Genomic DNA, 18,175 nt, shown 5'->3' on the forward strand with positions numbered 1-18,175 from the left:
GATCGGTCGGGTCACACCCTGATGTAGCCTGTCGGTGAAACGCTGGCCTCCGTCGGTGTGCCGATCAGCTCTAAGATAAGTGGCTTTTTTGCTTCTATCTTTCACTTGTTACTTGTGAAGCACAGTTTTTGATTCCACTGCTCACTTTTGTAAGAAGGTTTTTGCCTATGAGGTTACCGCTTTACCACCTTTAAGATCCACTTTTGTGGAGGTGGGAGGGCCCTGTCTGAGGCGTTTTTCCTTCTTTTAGAGTGATAAAGAATTGATACTGGCTTCATAGAGTTTCTGCAGCATATTTACATTACTATAACATCCTATGACCACTTTTGTCTTTGATTGGAAGTGTTGTTCATACATATGCTAGGTATGTCACTGGAGAGTACATCCTGCTTTGGATATAGTAGTTTATTTACACCATCCCCATATGTATTTTTGTCAATCCTCTATGGACTTTTTGCTGGGTTTTCTTCTGTAACTATCAAACAGAAGTACTGTAATTGTTGAGTAATTCTTTTCCCTCATCTCTGTATGCACACACTGACTCTCAATACAGCAGAGTAATTTCACCTCTGCTCTGACCTCTTTACTTTTGTCAATATACCTGAAAAAAAAGTCTTATCACCCTGCTTAACATCTTTTGCCATTCTGGATTTCTTTCTTCATCTCTCTCATCTTTAAGTGGCATTTATTTGTGTGTTCCTCTTTTTGTGAATGCCACCTTTCTTCCCTTTATTTTTACAGCCACCTCTTTGGAAAACCATTATGTGCTTCCTTTTCCTCTCGTTTTTATCTACATCCTTTGAATAAAAATTTGTTGCCATAGGCTATTTCAGTTTAGCCCTTCTACTTCATCCCTGCCATCTGCTCCTTCAAGCACTTTGCCATTTTGCTAGTTTGTTTGTTTGCTTTGAAATCCAAGATTTTGAAGTGACCGAACGCCCTTTAGCTCTTATATCAAAACGAAGTGTACAGTAATATACAGTATATTCTGTTGCTCATGCCTGACCTGAAGAAGATAGATCTGACCTTTGTAAACAGGTCAAATAGTAAGTCTATCCAATAAAAAAGGCATCGACTTATTCTTCTGTTTTGTTTCCTTACATTTAAAGTTGATTGATGTGATCACCACATTATTTTATTCAAGATTTAAATTTAAAAAAATAATTTACTCCCTTCTCCCACCTCAAACTTTAGAAGGAACGTATTTGTAGAAAAGTGTGGCAACTTTACCTTCTCTATCATTCCCGATTCAGACCTCCTCCTTTAGGTTCCGAGTGTTTTCACCACCTTTCCCGCACGGTGTCGCCACCTCTCCAACTCGCTGGTCTTAAGTTGAGAAAAGACGCTTCTTTCCTTGCTCCTTTCGTCGCTTCCATGCGCACGCTTGCGCACTGCGTCACGCAGCCTCGCCTCCTCCCCAGGCGCGCGCACATTACACGGCGCCTGTCCCTCACTATCCGTCTGGAGTCCGCTTGGCTCTTTGCTTGCCATGGCGGACAGCGCCAGCGAGAGCGACACAGACGGGGCCGGTAATAGTTCGGCCGTGCTGCAGTCCTCCTCTTCTTCTTCTTCGGGGAAGTCGGGCATAGTCATTTCTTCATTCCGGCTGGAGGAGCTCACGAACCGACTGGCCTCGCTGCAGCAGGAGAACAAAGTGCTCAAGATCGAGCTGGAGACCTACAAACTCAAGTGTAAAGCGCTACAGGAGGAGAACCGTGACCTGCGCAAGGCTAGCGTCACCATAGTGAGTGAGGCGGCGACGGAGAGGGAGGCCACGAAGAGCAGCCCGGTCTTCACCGTGGGCTGGAGTGGGGGGGGGGGGAGCGGTCAACGCAGCTCGAGCCGTCTAGCAGTCCAGTGGGAGGAGCGGGTATTACAGGTCGAAGGGGGAGGGGAGTCCCGTTCCTAGCACATGGCGAGATCAGAGCTCATAACCTATTGACACCTGGCTAGGGAGGGCTGAGAGGCCAAATACTCCCAAACAGCGGCTGTTTTTCTTTTTTATTCATCAAAAGAAAATCGCAGTGTTTAAGACCATAGTACTTTTTTTTTTCTGCTTTAACAGTATTTGCATAGTTTATTAACTTGGATCCTATGTATTTGCGCCCTAGCTGCTTGTTGGTTTTCTCCATTTGCCTGCGCGGTTCGTGCGGAGGGGGTAGCCTTTGGCCTCTCCTTTCGGTTTACTGACTGCAGTTCTCTTTTCTCCTTCACTAGCTTTCTCGAGTTATGCCCGCTGATGGACTACAGACCCTTTTTTCTTGGGGAAGGATTCGACTTCAGTATTAACTTGGCTTTTGGGAGCAGGTTGTTTTTCCTGTAGCACTGAATTTATAGCAATCATACAGACCCCATTTCAGTATTGTAGCGAAATCGGGGTGGGGAATTGTTTCTTTGTATGTGTTTTTTGACGCTTGAATTGTAGTTTGTTTGTGCACTTCTTGAAGAGGAAAGGCAGACAAGTCTTAAGTGTATAGAGGCGTCCTTTACCGCTCGCGTTTGAGAAGGGGTAAAACACAGATCTCAACTGCACGTCCTTAAAAAATTTCATTTATTGACAGCAGAGGTTTCAGATTTCATGTCTGCGGGTCCGTGTTTTAGCCCCACATTCCACCGCTGTAACTATTACCGTTTCTGACCACATGGATCTGTGCTGACAGTCTTATTAATAATAATTAATTTGAGAAAACACTTCAGCTACGGGAGGTCTGCCTGTTACCCTAGAGCTGCAGTAGGAAAATGTATTTTTGCTTGGTTCAACCCGGTCTTGAACCCAGATCAGCAGGCTTCAAGACAATTACCCTAACCTGTAGGCTACTTTCTTAGCTTGTGAAATAATAAAGTTATCCACTTTTAGTCTCAGCATTGGTCATGGCTGTAACAGATCTACATGACACTTTAGCTCTGACAGACCCTAATGCTTCTCTGTCCCTTTGCTAAGACTAAAAGTGCTGTGCTGGACCTCATGGCAAAAGTTTTGCCACTTTTAGGCTCAGTGTCATGGAGATCTGTTGGAGATCTGTCAGATCTATGACTAAAAGTGGAAAACTTTATTATTTCACAAGCTAAGAAAGTAGCCTGGAGCCTGCTGATCTAAGTTCAAGACCGGGTTGAACCAAGCAAAAATATGTTTTCCTCACAACTCAGGGGTAAAACACAGATCTCCCTTAGCTGGTTTCCTCAAATTAATTATTATAAGACTGCCAGCACAGATCTGTGGGGTCAGAAACAGCAATAGTTACAGCGGTGGAATGAAGGGCTAAAATGTGGACTTGCAGACATGAAATCTGAAACCTCAGCTGTCAATAAATGAAGATTTTTAAGGATGTGCGGTTGAAATCTGTGAGGTCCGTGTTTTACCCCTTCCCCCTCGTTTGTATTAAACCCCTCTATGAAGTTGATGGCTTGTTTTTAATGCGACACCAGTAATATTGCTGAATTACCCAGTTCTAGCTGCAGTCCTCTTACCAATCCAGGTTTAGAACTCGTTGCAACCCAGTGTAATGTGATCGTTAAAGTCCCTGGTTCTGTTAATTGAAATCAGTGCTATGGGGCTCATAATGCCTCATAATGAGGTTGTCAAACATCTAGCACTAGCTTACAGTTTTACTCCTGGACCCCAGTAATTTGGAAGCTCTTCTGCATGAGTGGTTTTATGTATTTAAATCTTATATATTAGGGAGATAGACAGGTGTGCTCCTGGTTTTCTCCCTAATTGTCCATGATATTTCAGATACTGAGTCTGTTTGGCATTTACTTATATGATACTAGAAAAAGCCAGACAACTTTTTATCATAAGAATAGCATTATTGGGTCAGACCAACAGTCCAACTAGCCCAGTATTCTGTCTTCACGGAGGCCAATCCAAGTCACAAGTACCTGGCAAAAACCCAAATAGTAGCAGCATTCCATGCCACTGATCCATGTCAAGTAGTGGCTTCCCTCTTGTCTGTCTCAACAGCAGACTATGGACTTTTCTTCCAGGAACTTGTTCAACCCTTTTTTAAAACCAGCTACATTAACCGCTCTTACCACATCCTCTGGTTAACCTCTGCGTGAAAATTATTTCCTCCTATTGGATTTAAAAGTATTAATTACTCTGTAACTTCGAGTGTAGCCTAGTCTTTGTAAATCTTGATGCAGTAAAAAAATTGATCCACTTGTACCCCGGTCTACACCACTGAGGATTTTGTAGACTTCAATCATATCTTCCCTCAGCATTCTCTTCCAAGTTGAAGAGCCTTAACTTTTTAGATTTCCTCATATGAGAGGAGTTCCATACTTTTTAGCATCTTAGTCGCTCTTCTTTGAATCTTTTTTTGTGCCGCTATATCTTTTTTGATACAAAGAGACTAGAACTGAATGCAGTACTCAAGGTCAGCTTGCACCATTGAGGGATACAGAGGCATTATAACATTCTTAGGGCTCCTTTTACAAAGCCGCACTAGTGGCTGTGCTGCGTTAACGGCCTCGAAGCCCATAGAGATTTAAAGGGCTTCGGGGTTGTTGCTGTGCGGCAGCCACTAGCGCGGCTTTGTAAAAGAGGCAGTTAGTCGTGTTTACCGTCTGTTTTCTAATAATTCATTGCATCTTGTTTGCTTTTTTGGCCGTCGTCACACATTGGGCGGAAGGTTACAGCGTATTGTCTACGATGACAGATCTTTTTCTTGAGTGCTGACCCCCAAAAGTGGACTCTAGCATCTGATAACTATGATTTGGATTATTCTTCCCAATGTACATCACTTTGCATTTGTCCACATTAAATTTCATCTGCCATTTGGACACCCAATCTTCCAATTTCCTAAGGTCTTCTGCAGTTTTTCCTAGTCAATATGCATTTTAACAACTTTGAATAGTTTAGTGTCATTTGCAAATTTAATCACTTCACTTGTAGTTCCAATTTCCAGATCATTTATAAATAAGTTAAATAGCACTGGTCCCAGTACAGATCCTGTGGCACACCACTATTTACCCTCCACCATTGACAGAAATGGCCATTTAACCCTACCCCTTTGTTTTCTGTCTGATAACCATTTCTTTATCCACAATTGAACATCGCCTCCTGTCCCATGACTCTTTAATTTTCTCAGCAGCTTCTCATGAGGAACTTTGAAAATTAAGTTCCATGTTGCTACAGAGCATGTATAGAAGATGGTGATGTCCCAGAGATGCCTGTATTTAAAGCTGAATTAATAACTGTCCTGCCCCTAGTGTTTGCTTTAATAACGGTGAGATATGTGTTGCAGTCTTAGATATGGTTCTGTTTTGGACAGTGGCTGCAGAGCAAGTCAGATTTAGCTTTTCATCATACTGGAGATGATGGGTTTCGCAATGTCTGTTAACATTTTAACTAAGTTAAGCATTTTAACATTAGGTTCTATGCAGTTGCCTAGAGTAATTTTAGGCTGCTTTCCTTAGGTAGGAAACTGTGGCTTAAAGTTTTCACCATAGCTGGTGAGAAACAGTTTTGGATCAGCACTAGAACCTGAAAATTCTTTTGTCATTGTTCGTTCTGTTCCCTGTAATTAGATTATCTTGTTTTTGTAATTTTTCCCTTTTTGTTTCAACAACTTTATTGTTTTGGCAACATGTAAAGAAGCTGCTGAGAGTTATTTAAATCTGATTTGGAAAAAAAGACAAGAGAATGCAAACCCACCTGAAGTTTCAACTAGATAAAATAATTCATCTTTATGAGTTTGTAGTTCTGGAGTGTTTGGATCTACTGTTGGCATATGTGGCTTATGGAGATGAGCGATTATGACAAACCTAGTTAAATTTTGAAATTACTCAAGGGAGGTGCCTAGTTTCAGTGGAGCAATTTTCTTGTTATCTCCTCTGTACCACAGTATTGGCAGTGCCAAGACATGGGAGGTGTCATTTCAGTTGTTTGCAAGGCTGTTTGTGTAGGCTTGCCATTACCTGTATTGAATTTCAGATGTGAAATAAGTTTGGCTTTTAAGGTTCCTATTAAAGTCTGAATTTATTGGGCTGTTCTGCGCACTGATATTTGAGTCAGTGGACCAGTCTTACATAAGTACATAAGCTACTAGGACAGACAGAAAATCCATCATACTATTATCCTACTGGGATTATTAGAGGAGCAGATACAATTTTGGCTTACAGATTTTCTTCTTATGTGCTAATGCATTTTTTTCATGTTAATAAGATATAAATTTAAATAAATGGATTATGAATTGGAAAATGCTTGAGAATTCCTCTGCTTTAAATTTGAGTTCCTTTGCTTGTTACTGGTACTGTTTGTGTTTTAGGAATATGCAGAATTATCAATGAAACTATGAATGTAGGTCTTGATTCTGCTTTCTGAGAACCTGTTATACTGTTATGGTCACTGACCAAAACTAGCCATGGATGAATGTGAGTAGTGGCAAGGCTATAGAAAGTAGAGCGCAGAAGTGCCCAGAAGGAAAGTCTACGATTGCAATTGGGGAAAATGATTATTAAAAGGGCTCATAGGCCCTTAAAGCCTACCTATTCAGAAGAAAAGTTAATTATGTTCATGGTTTAGTACCGCTGATTATAAAGAAAATTTTATCTGCTCTAAACAATCAATGTGTTACTGGATAGCTTTTATCTAGTGTGTGGGTATTGTTCTCCTGCTCTTTACCAGCGATTCTCTGCACATATAGCATGCATAGAATTTGCATGCTATTATGCTGAGAATTGCCCGTAAAATAAGTAGCTCCCATTATGGACACTACATCAACTTGCTGGATTTTACCAGCGAGTTTTGAGAATCTTCCTCTAAGAAAGCAAATAGAATGTTATGAATTATTAGGAAATAAATGGAAAACAAAAATGAGAATGTTATAATGCTCTTGTATCTCTCCATAGTTCATCCATATCAAGAATACTGTATGCTATTCTGGTCACTGATCTTAAAAAAAAAAAAAAAAAGGAAGATAATAGTGGAATTAGAAAAGGTACAGAAAAGGATGACAAATGATAAAAGGGATGGGATGACTTTTCTATGAGGAAAGGCTAAAACATCCAGGGCTCTTCAGCCTGGAAAAGAAATGTCTCAGGGGAGATATGATAGCGGTCTATAAAATACTGAATGTAATGGAACAAGTAGATGTGAATTGTTTGTTTACTTTTTCCGAAAAATACTAGAACTAGGAGGCATGTGATGATGCTACTGAATAGATTTAAAATAAGCTGGAGAAAATATTTCTTCACTCAATGTGTAATTAAACTCTGGAATTCATTGCCAGAGAATGTGGTGAAGCAGTTAGCTTAACAGATTTAAAAAAAGATTTGGCTAATTTCCTAAAACAAGTCTATAAGCCATTATTAAAATGTACTTGGGAAAATTCACTGCTTACCGTATATACTCAAATATAAACTAAGGTACCATTTTTGCCTTCCTTTTTAGGGGTAAAATGGTAACTCGAATATAAACTGAGAGTTTATATTCTACCATTCCTCCTAGTGATACCCTACCACCCTCCCTCCTAATAATCTTGCCCCCCCCCTCCACAACCACTGACCCACCACCACTGCAAGCCACCTGGCCCATGCTGCAACCCCACTAGAACATCAGCTAGTGCACCCTCTCTCCCAAGTGAAACACCCATGCCTGTAACCCTGCCTGCACCCCACTGGAACGTCAGCTAGTGCTCTTTCCCTGCCTCCCAAGCATGAGTAACACCCGCACTACTTCCTATGCCCCATCCTCCACTGGAACTTTGGTTAATGCTTCCTCCTTCATTCCCAAGCAAGAGTGACACCCGCACCCCTGCCTAAACCCCACAAGAGCATCAGCTACTGCTCCCTTCCATGCCAGAGGAACACCCATACCCCCTTCTGCACACAACCAGAACATCAGCTAGCACTCCTTCCCACCCTTGTAAGCGAGACTGACATCCCCCTAGGCTTACCACGATCTGGTAGTCTAGTGGCATATTGGGGCAGGAACAATTCCCATTCAGTATTTCTAGGATAAGCAGCATAAGATTTGTTTTACTTTTTGGGGATCTTGCCAGGTACTTGTGACCTTGGTTGGCCACTATTGGAAACAGGATATTAGGCTTAATGGACCTTTTGGTCTGTCCCAGTATGACTACATGTACTCTTATGTTCTTATTATTTGATTACATTGGCTGCCAGTGGAATCTTGGGCTATATTTAAACTGTGCACATTGGTGGTCTTTATATTGCATGGCCAGGCTCCACAATACATAGATAATTTAATTGTTTTTACAGAAAGAAACATTTAACATATTTCTAGACATTATTTAGATGTTCATTTTCTGAAATCAAAATGAGTGCTTTATAAGTCCACGTTTATTTTATCATTTTCATAAGACAGTCAAATGATGGAATATTCTACCCATAGATTTACATTTCCATAAGTCATTTCCCAGATCTTTAAAATATTTTTTATTTCAGAAATTTGTATTGTATATATCCTGAGGTTCATGAGAAATTCAAGAGAGCTCATCAACTCCTAGATATTCCTAGCTTTCTTGCTAAGCCTCATTTTACTTTAAAGTATATGCTAGATACTGTATATATTTGACTATAAGCTGATAATCTTTGGGCCCAAAAGTGGGGGGGTCTCTGCTTATATTGGGGCCATCACCTACCTGACCCCCTCCTGGACCCTTTGTGCTGCAAGACCCAAAGATCTGGTGGTCCGGCGGTGGGCTGAGACATGAGGAATTCCCTCCGTCTCCCGTCCTGGCCGAATACAAAACCCCGCACATTCCCTGACTCTTCAGCGGACTCAGTGGATGGGACAGGAGGAATCCCTTCTGCCTCCTGTACCTGCCAGAATTGACAACCACATCTGCCTCCCACCTCCCCCCACATACCTTTCGGGTTCCTGGTAGCCAGCCAATGCACAGAGTAGGAGCGATCTTTTGGAGGTAAGATAGTGAAGAAAGGCTTGTGGAACCCAGACACTGACAGTTTCTTCCTGAACCCATGCAACAAAAAAAACCCCAAACAAACAAACAAGCACTGAGATGACTATGCTGTTGTTTCAAGGCTTCCTGATTTAAAGTAGCAACGTAATGTTTTAAATGTGAGCCTGCTGGGACAGATAAAGACAATTCTTAAGAGTACCTGATATACTATTAAATGTATTGTAAACTGCTTTAGGTGAACCTCCTCATGAAAAGGCGGTAAATAAATCCAAATAAATAAATTGTGTATATGCATGCATCTCTCCCAAACCTGATCTGACTTCTAGGTAAGTGTGCTATCAGCCTATAACACATACTCTAACCATGAAATTCCATTTTTTTCTCATTGCCAAAATTTACCCTTATCTAAACCTGGTAAAAATAGTGCATTTCCTTGAATGGGCAAAAGGTCCAAAATATCCGAATCTATGCCCAAATACAGAGATAGATCCTTCCAAAGTTCAAACAAGAGGCGCAGTAAAATGTTTTTCTAAACTGAAGGTATTTAGTAGTGGCTGCACAAGGTATTGCATAGTCCAAGGGTAGGCAATTCTGGTCCTTGAGAGCCAGAGCCAGGTCAGGTTTTCAGGATATCCACAATAAATATGCATGAGATAGATTTGCATCTCAAGGTGGCAGTGCATGCAAATCCATCTCATACATATTCATTGTGGATATCCTGAAAACCTAATCTGGCTCCGGCTCTCGAGGACCGGAATTGCCTACCCTTGGCCTAGCTCAAGGATGAAAGAATTCTAGTTTAAACTGTCCAAGAGCCAGTTTCCCAGATGGCATAACAAATAGAGAATGACACGGTGGTTGTTATCGTAACCCGCCAAAACGGTGACCCCAAAAAAAAGGTCACCGCGAGATCGGGGACAAGGCCATTCACCACCCCGTGGGGCAGTGAATGGTTAGTATGCGCAGTGAATGAGTGTTCGATCCGGCAGACCCCTCTCTCCCCCCGGCTGGCCGGCCATGCATCTCCCTCCCTCTCCCTTACCTTTTCTTGTTGAAACTGGCGATTTCTATAAGGCTATGAGCTGTATTACAGCCTGCTGGAAAAGTTTCTTCTGACGCAACTTCCTGTTTTCAGTTGCATCGGAGGAGACTTTTCTAGTAGGCAACCCGATGCGACTTCAAGGCTTCAGCTGTAATACAGCGCATAGCCTTATACAAATTGCCAGTTTTGCCACAAGAGTAGGTAAGGGAAAGGGAGGGAAATGCATGGCTGGCCTGCGGGAGGGAGCTGTTGGACCGTGTGAAGGGTGCTGGAGGTGGGGGGATGGAGAGGAGAAGACGAGGACGGGGCGGTGAAAGGGACAGCGGGGACAGTGAAGGGGACGGCAGGGACGGGGCGGTGAAGAGGATGGTGGTCTGGGGATGGGGCAGTGAAGAGGATGGTGGTCCGGGGATGGGGCAGTGATGGGGACATAATTTTTCCCCGTGTCATTCTCTGATAACAAACACGCTTGATTATATCGTCTGAGGTCTGGTAACCCCTTACCTATTCTACACCAAGAGCCCAAGAACATGTAGAGTGACTACCCCAGCAAAATTTATTTAACAACTTATTTGTGATCTTTAATTTTTTATTTTTTTTTTTTAACTACCTTAATGGTAGTATACAATCACCTTGGGAATTCTTTATCTGAAGCTATTGTAGGCAAAAGCAGTGTTCCGGACTTTATGACGCAGGACCTACGGCAGCTGGAACAGTGGTCATCAACTTGGCAGCTAGGCTTCAATGCTAAAAAATGTAAAGTAATGCACCTAGGCAAAAAAAATCCACACAGAACTTACACACTAAATGGTGAAACCTTGTCCAGGACCACGGTGGAACGTGATTTAGGAGTGATCATTAGCGATGATATGAAGGCTGCCAATCAGGTGGAGAAGGCTTCGTCCAGGGCAAGACAAATGATGGGCTGCATCTGTAGGGGTTTTGTCAGCAGAAAACCTGAAGTCATAATGCCACTATACAGATCCATGGTGAGACCTCATCTCGAGTATTGTGTTCAATTCTGGAGACCACACTATCGGAAAGATGTGTTGAGAATTGAGTCAGTTCAGCGAATGGCTACCAGGATGGTCTTGGGGCTCAGGGATCTCACGTATGAAGAAAGGCTAAAGAAACTGCGGATGTACTCACTGGAGGAGCGAAGAGAGAGGGGGGACATAATTGAGACCTTTAAGTATATCACGGGGCGTATAGAGGTGAAAGATGATATCTTTAGTCTTACAGGGCCCTCGGTAACCAGAGGACACTCGCTGAAAATCAGGGGAGGGAAATTTCAAGGTGATGCTAGGAAGTACTTCTTCACCGAAAGGGTGGTCGATCATTGGAACGAGCTGCCTCAGCAGGTGATTGAGGCCAACAGCGTGTCAGATTTTAAGAGAAAATGGGATATTCACGTGGGATCTATAGGGGAGTAAAAGTCAGGGAGTGGGTCATTGGTATGGGCAGACTCGATGGGCTATGGCCCTTTTCTGCCATCAATTTCTATGTTTCTACCATGTAAACTAAGGGGTAGATATATCCATCCCACCATGGTTGTAGAGGTTGACTCCAACAAATGGGGAAGCATTCAAATGATACTAACTGGGCCTTTGCATAAGATAAATTTATTCCAAGATATTTAAAATACTGCTGAGCCTACTGCAGTGGTAAACTACCAACCCAGACATGGGGGAAGCCACTGCTTGCTCTTGGATCGGTAGCATGGAATGCTGCTTCTATTTGTGTTTCTGCCAAGTACTTGTGACCTGGACTGGCCTCTGTTGGAAACAGGATACTAGGCTTGAAAGCATTTTAATTCTCCAGATCATTTATGAAAGTTTAACAGCACAGATTCCAGCACAGGTCCCAGTACATGCCTTCAGGGCACTCCACTATTCTAGGGCTACTTTTTGATTAAAAGCCTTAATTGGGCTATTAAAGATATTGTATTTATTTTCCCACTGCAGTTCCTTGTGACTCTAGGCAAGTCACTTAACACTCCATTGCCCTAGGTATAAAATAAGTACCTGCATTTAATTTATAAACTGCTTTGATTATAATGCAGAAAAGCAGTATATCAAATCCCATCCCCTTTCCTTAATAGTTATGGCTAGTTGCCACTAGTATTCAGGGAGTATAATTGACACTTGCAGCATTGAACTTCGTCATGGAAATGGCATTTTAGCACATATTCTGTCACCTCTTCCTAATATCACGGCTGTGGGGAGATATGATTGAAGTCCACAAAATCCTGAGTGGAATAGAAAAGGTACAAGTGGATCTATTTTTTTTTTTTTTTTTTCTCCGTCAAAAATTACAAAGACTAGGGGACACTCGATGAAGTTACACGGAAATACTTTTAAAACCAATAGGAGGAAATTTTTTTTCACTCAGAGAATAGTTAAGCTATAGAGCACGTTGCCAGAGGATGTGGTAAGAGCGGATAGCATAGCTGGTTTTAAGAAAGGTTTGGACAAGTTCCTGGAGGAAAAGTCCATAGTTTGTTATTGAGAAAGACATGGGGGAAGCCACTGCTTGCCCTGTATTGGTAGCATGGAATATTGCTACACTTTGGGTTTTGGCCAAGTAATAATCACCTGGATTGACCACTGTGAGAATGGGCTACGGGGCTTGATGGACCATTGGTCTGACCCAGTAAGGCTATTCTTATGTTCTTATGTTACCATTCAAATTTGTCTACTATTTTGTGCTAGGCAAGGACTACAGTGGCAGAAATTGCTATACAGTGATATTTTCAGTCTCAGAAAAGCTTTGCTACTTTAGCAATTCTGTCTTTATTCAAATTCATACTAAAAGTGCTTCTTATAGAAATTGAAAGGCATCCTGAATGTCAGCATGTACAGTACATGATGGAATCGTAGGGACAGCATCTTGCAGTCAGATTTTTCAAATTACAGAAGTAATGCTTTAGAGGTCTGGACTCCTTTTTATTTTCAACCTAATGTAATGTTGGAAAAAATTTGGTCATAAGGGGTTGTGAACGCCCGTGCAAAAACCTGAATGAAATAGGACCAAATTTTAGCCTAGAGTAAATTGCCTCTTTCAAACTTCTGCTCTCTTTCCTTGGTATGTATATATGCACACATGATTTGGAAATAGATTTCTGAAACATGCTCTGCATGTTTCCCCCACTGCACATCCTCTCCTTTTGCCACACCTCTCTCTCTCTTTGGTTGACTTACTGGTTCAGATGTGTGTTTAGTTTTCCTTATTGCTACTAGACTAGTCCAAATACATGAGTTGTCACTTCATACCAACAGATAAAGGCTGAAAAAAATAAACTGTCCAGCAATTATAATGGGTATAAGGGGTTGGTTCAGGCTGGAATGCCTCAGTATTTCTTTACCTCCAGCAAATGGTGTAGGTTGGGCTGATTACATTAGAGACACAAAAGGATAAGCCCGAGTAACTCAAAGTTGAGTTCTTGGGACCTTAGCTTCTGTGGTTCAGTCTATGGACATAACCTCCTGACTCAATTGGGGTAATCCTTGCCCTGAGTCTTAGCCTGCAGTTCAGTGAGGCATGCTAGCAGAAGTTCCTATATGGGGCCACTGCCAACAGGGAGGAAAGGGGTTTTCCAGTTCCCCCACCCCCTCCAGGGAGGAGAACAACAGAACCAGTCCCTCAGTGAGTGTGGGTGTAGCTTTGGGTGGGGAGGGGGTGTGAGAGAGATCCAAGCAGTCCCAGAACAAATGTCCGTTAGGTGCAAGTGCAGGGCGTGTAGGAACCAGTGTCTCCTTTTCATGCTATTTTATTTAGATGCTGTTGGAGCTTTGAGCAACCTGTATGGCATGCTTCCATGAAGTTTGAGCAGTTCCTCGCATTCCTTTACCACAGCAGCATTGTCTGCCATCTCATGAAACAAGAGGAAGGGCTTATAGATTACATGACTCCTGATGCAGATGGCTCTGCCGAATCATAGATTCATGTAGAGTCCTTCAAGTCCTTTATAAGTTGCTCTAATAAACATGATTGCTTCACCTCTCTGAGTCTTTTTTTTTATTATTATTATTATTATTTTAGCTTTTTAATATTTATTTTCAATAACGGCAAAAACAACATAAGAAAACATCATAGAAACATAGAATATGACGGCAGAAAAGGGCTATAGCCTATCAAGTCTGCCCACGCTAATGACCCACCCTCAGACTTCACTCTGCTAGAGATCCCACATGCATATTCCATTTCTTTTTAAAATCTAGCACACTGCTGGCGTTAATCACCTGCAGTGGAAGTTCATTCCAATGATCAACCACCCTTTCGGTGAAGAAATACTTCCTGGCGTCGCCATGAAATTGCCCGCCTTTGATTTTCAGCGGATGACCTCTTGTGGTCGAAGGTCCTTTTAAGAAAGAAGATATCGTCTTCCACCTCGATGCGGCCGTGATATATTTAAACGTCTCAATTATGTCCCCCCTCTCTCTATGTTCCTCGAGCGAGTATAGCTGCAATTTATTCAGTCTTTCCTCATATGAGAGGTTCTTGAGTCCCGAGACCATCCTGGTGGCCATTCGTTGAACCAACTCAATTCTCCACACATCTTTTTGATAATGTGGTCTCCAGAATTGAACACAATATTACAGATGAGGTCTCACCATGGAACTGTACAAAGGCATTATGACTTCAGGCCTCCGGCTGACGAAACCTCTACGGATGCATCCCACCATTTGTCTAGCCTTGGATGCAGCTTTCTCCACCTGATTGGCAGTTTTCATGTCTTCACTAATGATCACTCCCATCAACTACAATAGACCGATACCCCCCCCCCAACCCACCCTCTTCCAAACCCTAGCCCAAGCAATAGATAATGGCATCAAAAATCCACAGGACCACCCTTGGAAATCAAGAATAAAGTACTCGGTAACAAAGCCCATATAACGTAAGAACCCCCATTATGCGATACCTACATTCCATTATACAATAAAGTATGAAAAGATAAGTAACCTGAAGCTACTAGAGTTAGCAGTGGGAATGGTACCAAAACTCAAAGGAGTGCCATCCCTTCTCAAAAGCTCGGGAGCTGGTTACGTTGTAGGGCAGATAACTACCTTAAATAGTAAGTAGGCTTGCCACTGTTTCTTGGTAACCAAAGCCATAGATAAGTATTTAGAAGTCCACAATATCTCTCCGGGCAACAGCCAAATATACTTTTAAAACCTTAAAATGAGAATCAGATAAGTCCCTTGGCTGCCATTGTAGAAGAAATAACTGAATCCACATGCACTGGGTGTCCCAGAATATTAGAAAAATTGTTAGCACATTGGATCCAAAAAAGACATGAAAATAAGTCCTTCTCTGCCCACTCCCCCTCCTTCAGAGAGGCTAGAACTCTGAAGTGAAGAAAGATAAATGAACAGGATGTAAATACCAACTTAATAAAACTTTAAGACCTTGCTCAACCAAGTTGGTGGAAATAGAAATTCTAAACATATTCTTATGTAATAAGTGATGGAAATGCCCAAGTCTTGCACCCATTTGGTCATATAAGACGGTTTACTTCCAGGGGAGCCCTGCAATATTGAGTATATATGAGAAATTAGTTTCTTTGCTGGAGGTCCCCTAGAAGCACAACCTCAAATGCTGCAAGAGGAGCTAACAATAACTCTTGAAATCAAAAGCAGGTTAGTCAATGATGCACCCATAGATAAATATAAAAATCAGCAGTTGGTAAAGCATACTCGGACTGAAGTTACTGAAAAGGCTTCAATACCCCCTCTTCATAAAGATCTCCTAACTTATGAATTTCCAAACTCACCCACCCATTCAATAGCGTTGCATTCCACACAGGAGCAAACTTATATAGGACTTGTATAGCAGTTACAATAGATAAATGTTTCCGATCTATCAGTAAGGTCCTGACTTTCCTAATGATAGAATAAAAAGAAATAAAAAAGGGTAAGCCATAGTTATATCAAGTTTAGAATGCACTGGTACCCAAAGCACATTGGTCCACTGAGAAGAAGAGAAAGCACCTCTTTGAATCCTAACCCAAATCTTAGATGCACTAGAGTACAAGTCTACTAAATGTTTTACTTGAGCAGCTAAAAAATAGGCATAGAAATCTGGGGCACCCAGACCTCTGAGTTGGTATCTTTGTAGCCAGCCTAGGCGGATGACACCTCCATATGTAAGCATAGACCTTCATCTGTACTGTAAAGCACACAAGCAAGTCCTAGGGACATTGATAGGCAAAGAGTTTAGGCAAAATCATCATTTTACAAATTGCAATCCGTCCTAGCCAAGAGTGACTTAAGCCTTGCCAATGATCTACTGCTGTAGATAACTCAGCTAGAAGTTTACCATAATTAAGCTGAAAAAGGGCAGAAAGGTCCCCCATGATCTTCACTCCCAAATATTGGATATATGTAAGAGCCCAGCCAAAAGGAAGATCTTGCTTGAGAACAGCAAAAGTATTCGGATCCAGGTTCACATTAAGCAGATCTGATTTAGAAACATTCATTTTAAACCCTAACAAAGCTCTATAGTTCATCAGTTCCCAGTATATAAATGAAAAGGAAGAACTCAGATCTCCCATTGTCAGCAAAATATCAGCAGAGAGGGAAATTTTATATTCCTCCTGATGTAGTTTAACCCCTCTGATAGCTGAATGATTCCTAATTGTTGCAGCCAATGGTTCCATCACTAAGGCAAACAATAACGGAGATAAGGGGCAGTCCTGTCTAGTCCCCCAAGACAGACAAAAAGAGTTGGAGTAGCCCCCAGTAACCTGTATTCAAGCAATAGGAGCAGGGTAGTGCAGAAATCCACCTCCTAAAATTAGGCCCCAGACCAAAATGTTGCAAAGTGTGCAGCATGTAATCTGTCAAAAGCCTTTTCTGCATCAATAGTAAGAAGGACCAGTGGGACTCCATGCTGCTTGGCATGCCAGATCAATTCCAAAATTCTCCTAACATCACTAGTGGATCTCCCGGGCATAAAACCCCGATTTATCCTTCCCCACCAACTGCATGATGACCCTATTGAGTTTAAAGATATGCCTATTGAGTTTAGCAGCCAATACCTTTGCCAAAATTTTAACATCCAAATTCAAGTGTGATATCGGATGGTAAGACCCACACAAGGTGGGATCCTTCCCAGGTTTTGGTAAAATTGTCACCCCAGCCTCCAGCATAGTCATCGGCAATGACCCTCTCTGAAGAATATCATTAAAGACCTCCACCAAAACTGGTGTCACACAGCCCTTAAATGATTTATAAAACTTTGCAGTGAGGCTGTCAAGATCGGGGGGGGGGCCTACCCGGCTTCAGGGACTTAGGGCTACCTGAACCTCCTGCAATTGGATAGGCTGATCTAAAGATATAGTCTGGGCAGTAATAAGTCGAGGAAGAGAAGCCCCATTCAAATACTGGTCTTATCTATGGAAGAAGGGTGCACTTCAGATTTATAAAACTAATTATAAAAGGAAATAAAACATTCCCTAATCTTAGAGGGATCCATGACAGGATTGCCCCGAGAGTCTTTGCGCATATAAATAAAAGACTGCTGCTGCTGCGTGGTTCTCAATTGTGCTAAAAGTCTACTAGCTTTGTTACCCTCTTCAAAGTAAACCCGCTGAGCCATGTGCATGTCATGTTGAACTTTATCAGCCCATAAACCACAAAGTTCCTTAAACATCACTAAGCATTTTCTGAAGATGTTTAGAGCCATGAGAGAAATGCCTTTGCGCACAATCCTGAATATTCTCTCTCAATTTTTTATCCTTCCTCTCATTCTGCTTCTTCAAACGAGAAGCCCACTTAATCAAATGTCCCCTGATATTGCTTTAAAGCCATCCCAAAGCACCCCCAAGGAGGTCTCTAAAGAGTGGTTAAGATGAAAATATTCCAGAATAACCCTGGAAAGATCTGTCACAACTTCTCATGAAATAAAATGGATTCATTAAGCTTCCAAAATTAGAGGGGCTTATCAGCTAACTTAAGAGACAAATCCACCCTCACTGGTGCATGATCAGACCACGTAATGGCATCAATATCTGCCCCCTTAAGCAAAGAGATACACTGCTTATCAACAAAAATATAAGTCATTTTCTTGAATAAGAATCATGCTCATGAGAATAAAAAGTGAACTCAGATCTTTGAGGATAACAATGTCTCCACGTATTGACTAAATCCAGACTGTGGAGAAAGGTCTGAAGTGCCCTTCTATCCTGTCTACAATAGTTGACCAGAATTATCCAACGGGGGAACAGAGTAACATTAAAATTGCC

The 18,175-nt window shown here is 41.9% G+C and overlaps 1 protein-coding gene across 2 annotated transcripts in view; it reads left to right on the forward strand.

Moving 5' to 3' along the window:
* Positions 1–1,355: 1,355 nt before the first annotated feature.
* CCDC6 (coiled-coil domain containing 6) overlaps positions 1,356–18,175 on the forward strand; it is a 119,361-nt gene continuing 102,541 nt past the window's right edge. The window contains exon 1 of one of the 2 annotated variants that reach the window (XM_033942391.1): positions 1,356–1,744. In XM_033942391.1, coding sequence (XP_033798282.1) covers positions 1,490–1,744 — 255 coding nt within the window. In that variant the 5' untranslated portion in view covers positions 1,356–1,489. The remainder of the gene's footprint in view (positions 1,745–18,175) is intronic. The other variant, XM_033942390.1, reaches the window with a different exon arrangement.

The sequence above is a fragment of the Geotrypetes seraphini genome, chromosome 4 (assembly GCF_902459505.1).
Source record: "Geotrypetes seraphini chromosome 4, aGeoSer1.1, whole genome shotgun sequence".
Lineage (NCBI taxonomy): Eukaryota > Metazoa > Chordata > Amphibia > Gymnophiona > Dermophiidae > Geotrypetes > Geotrypetes seraphini.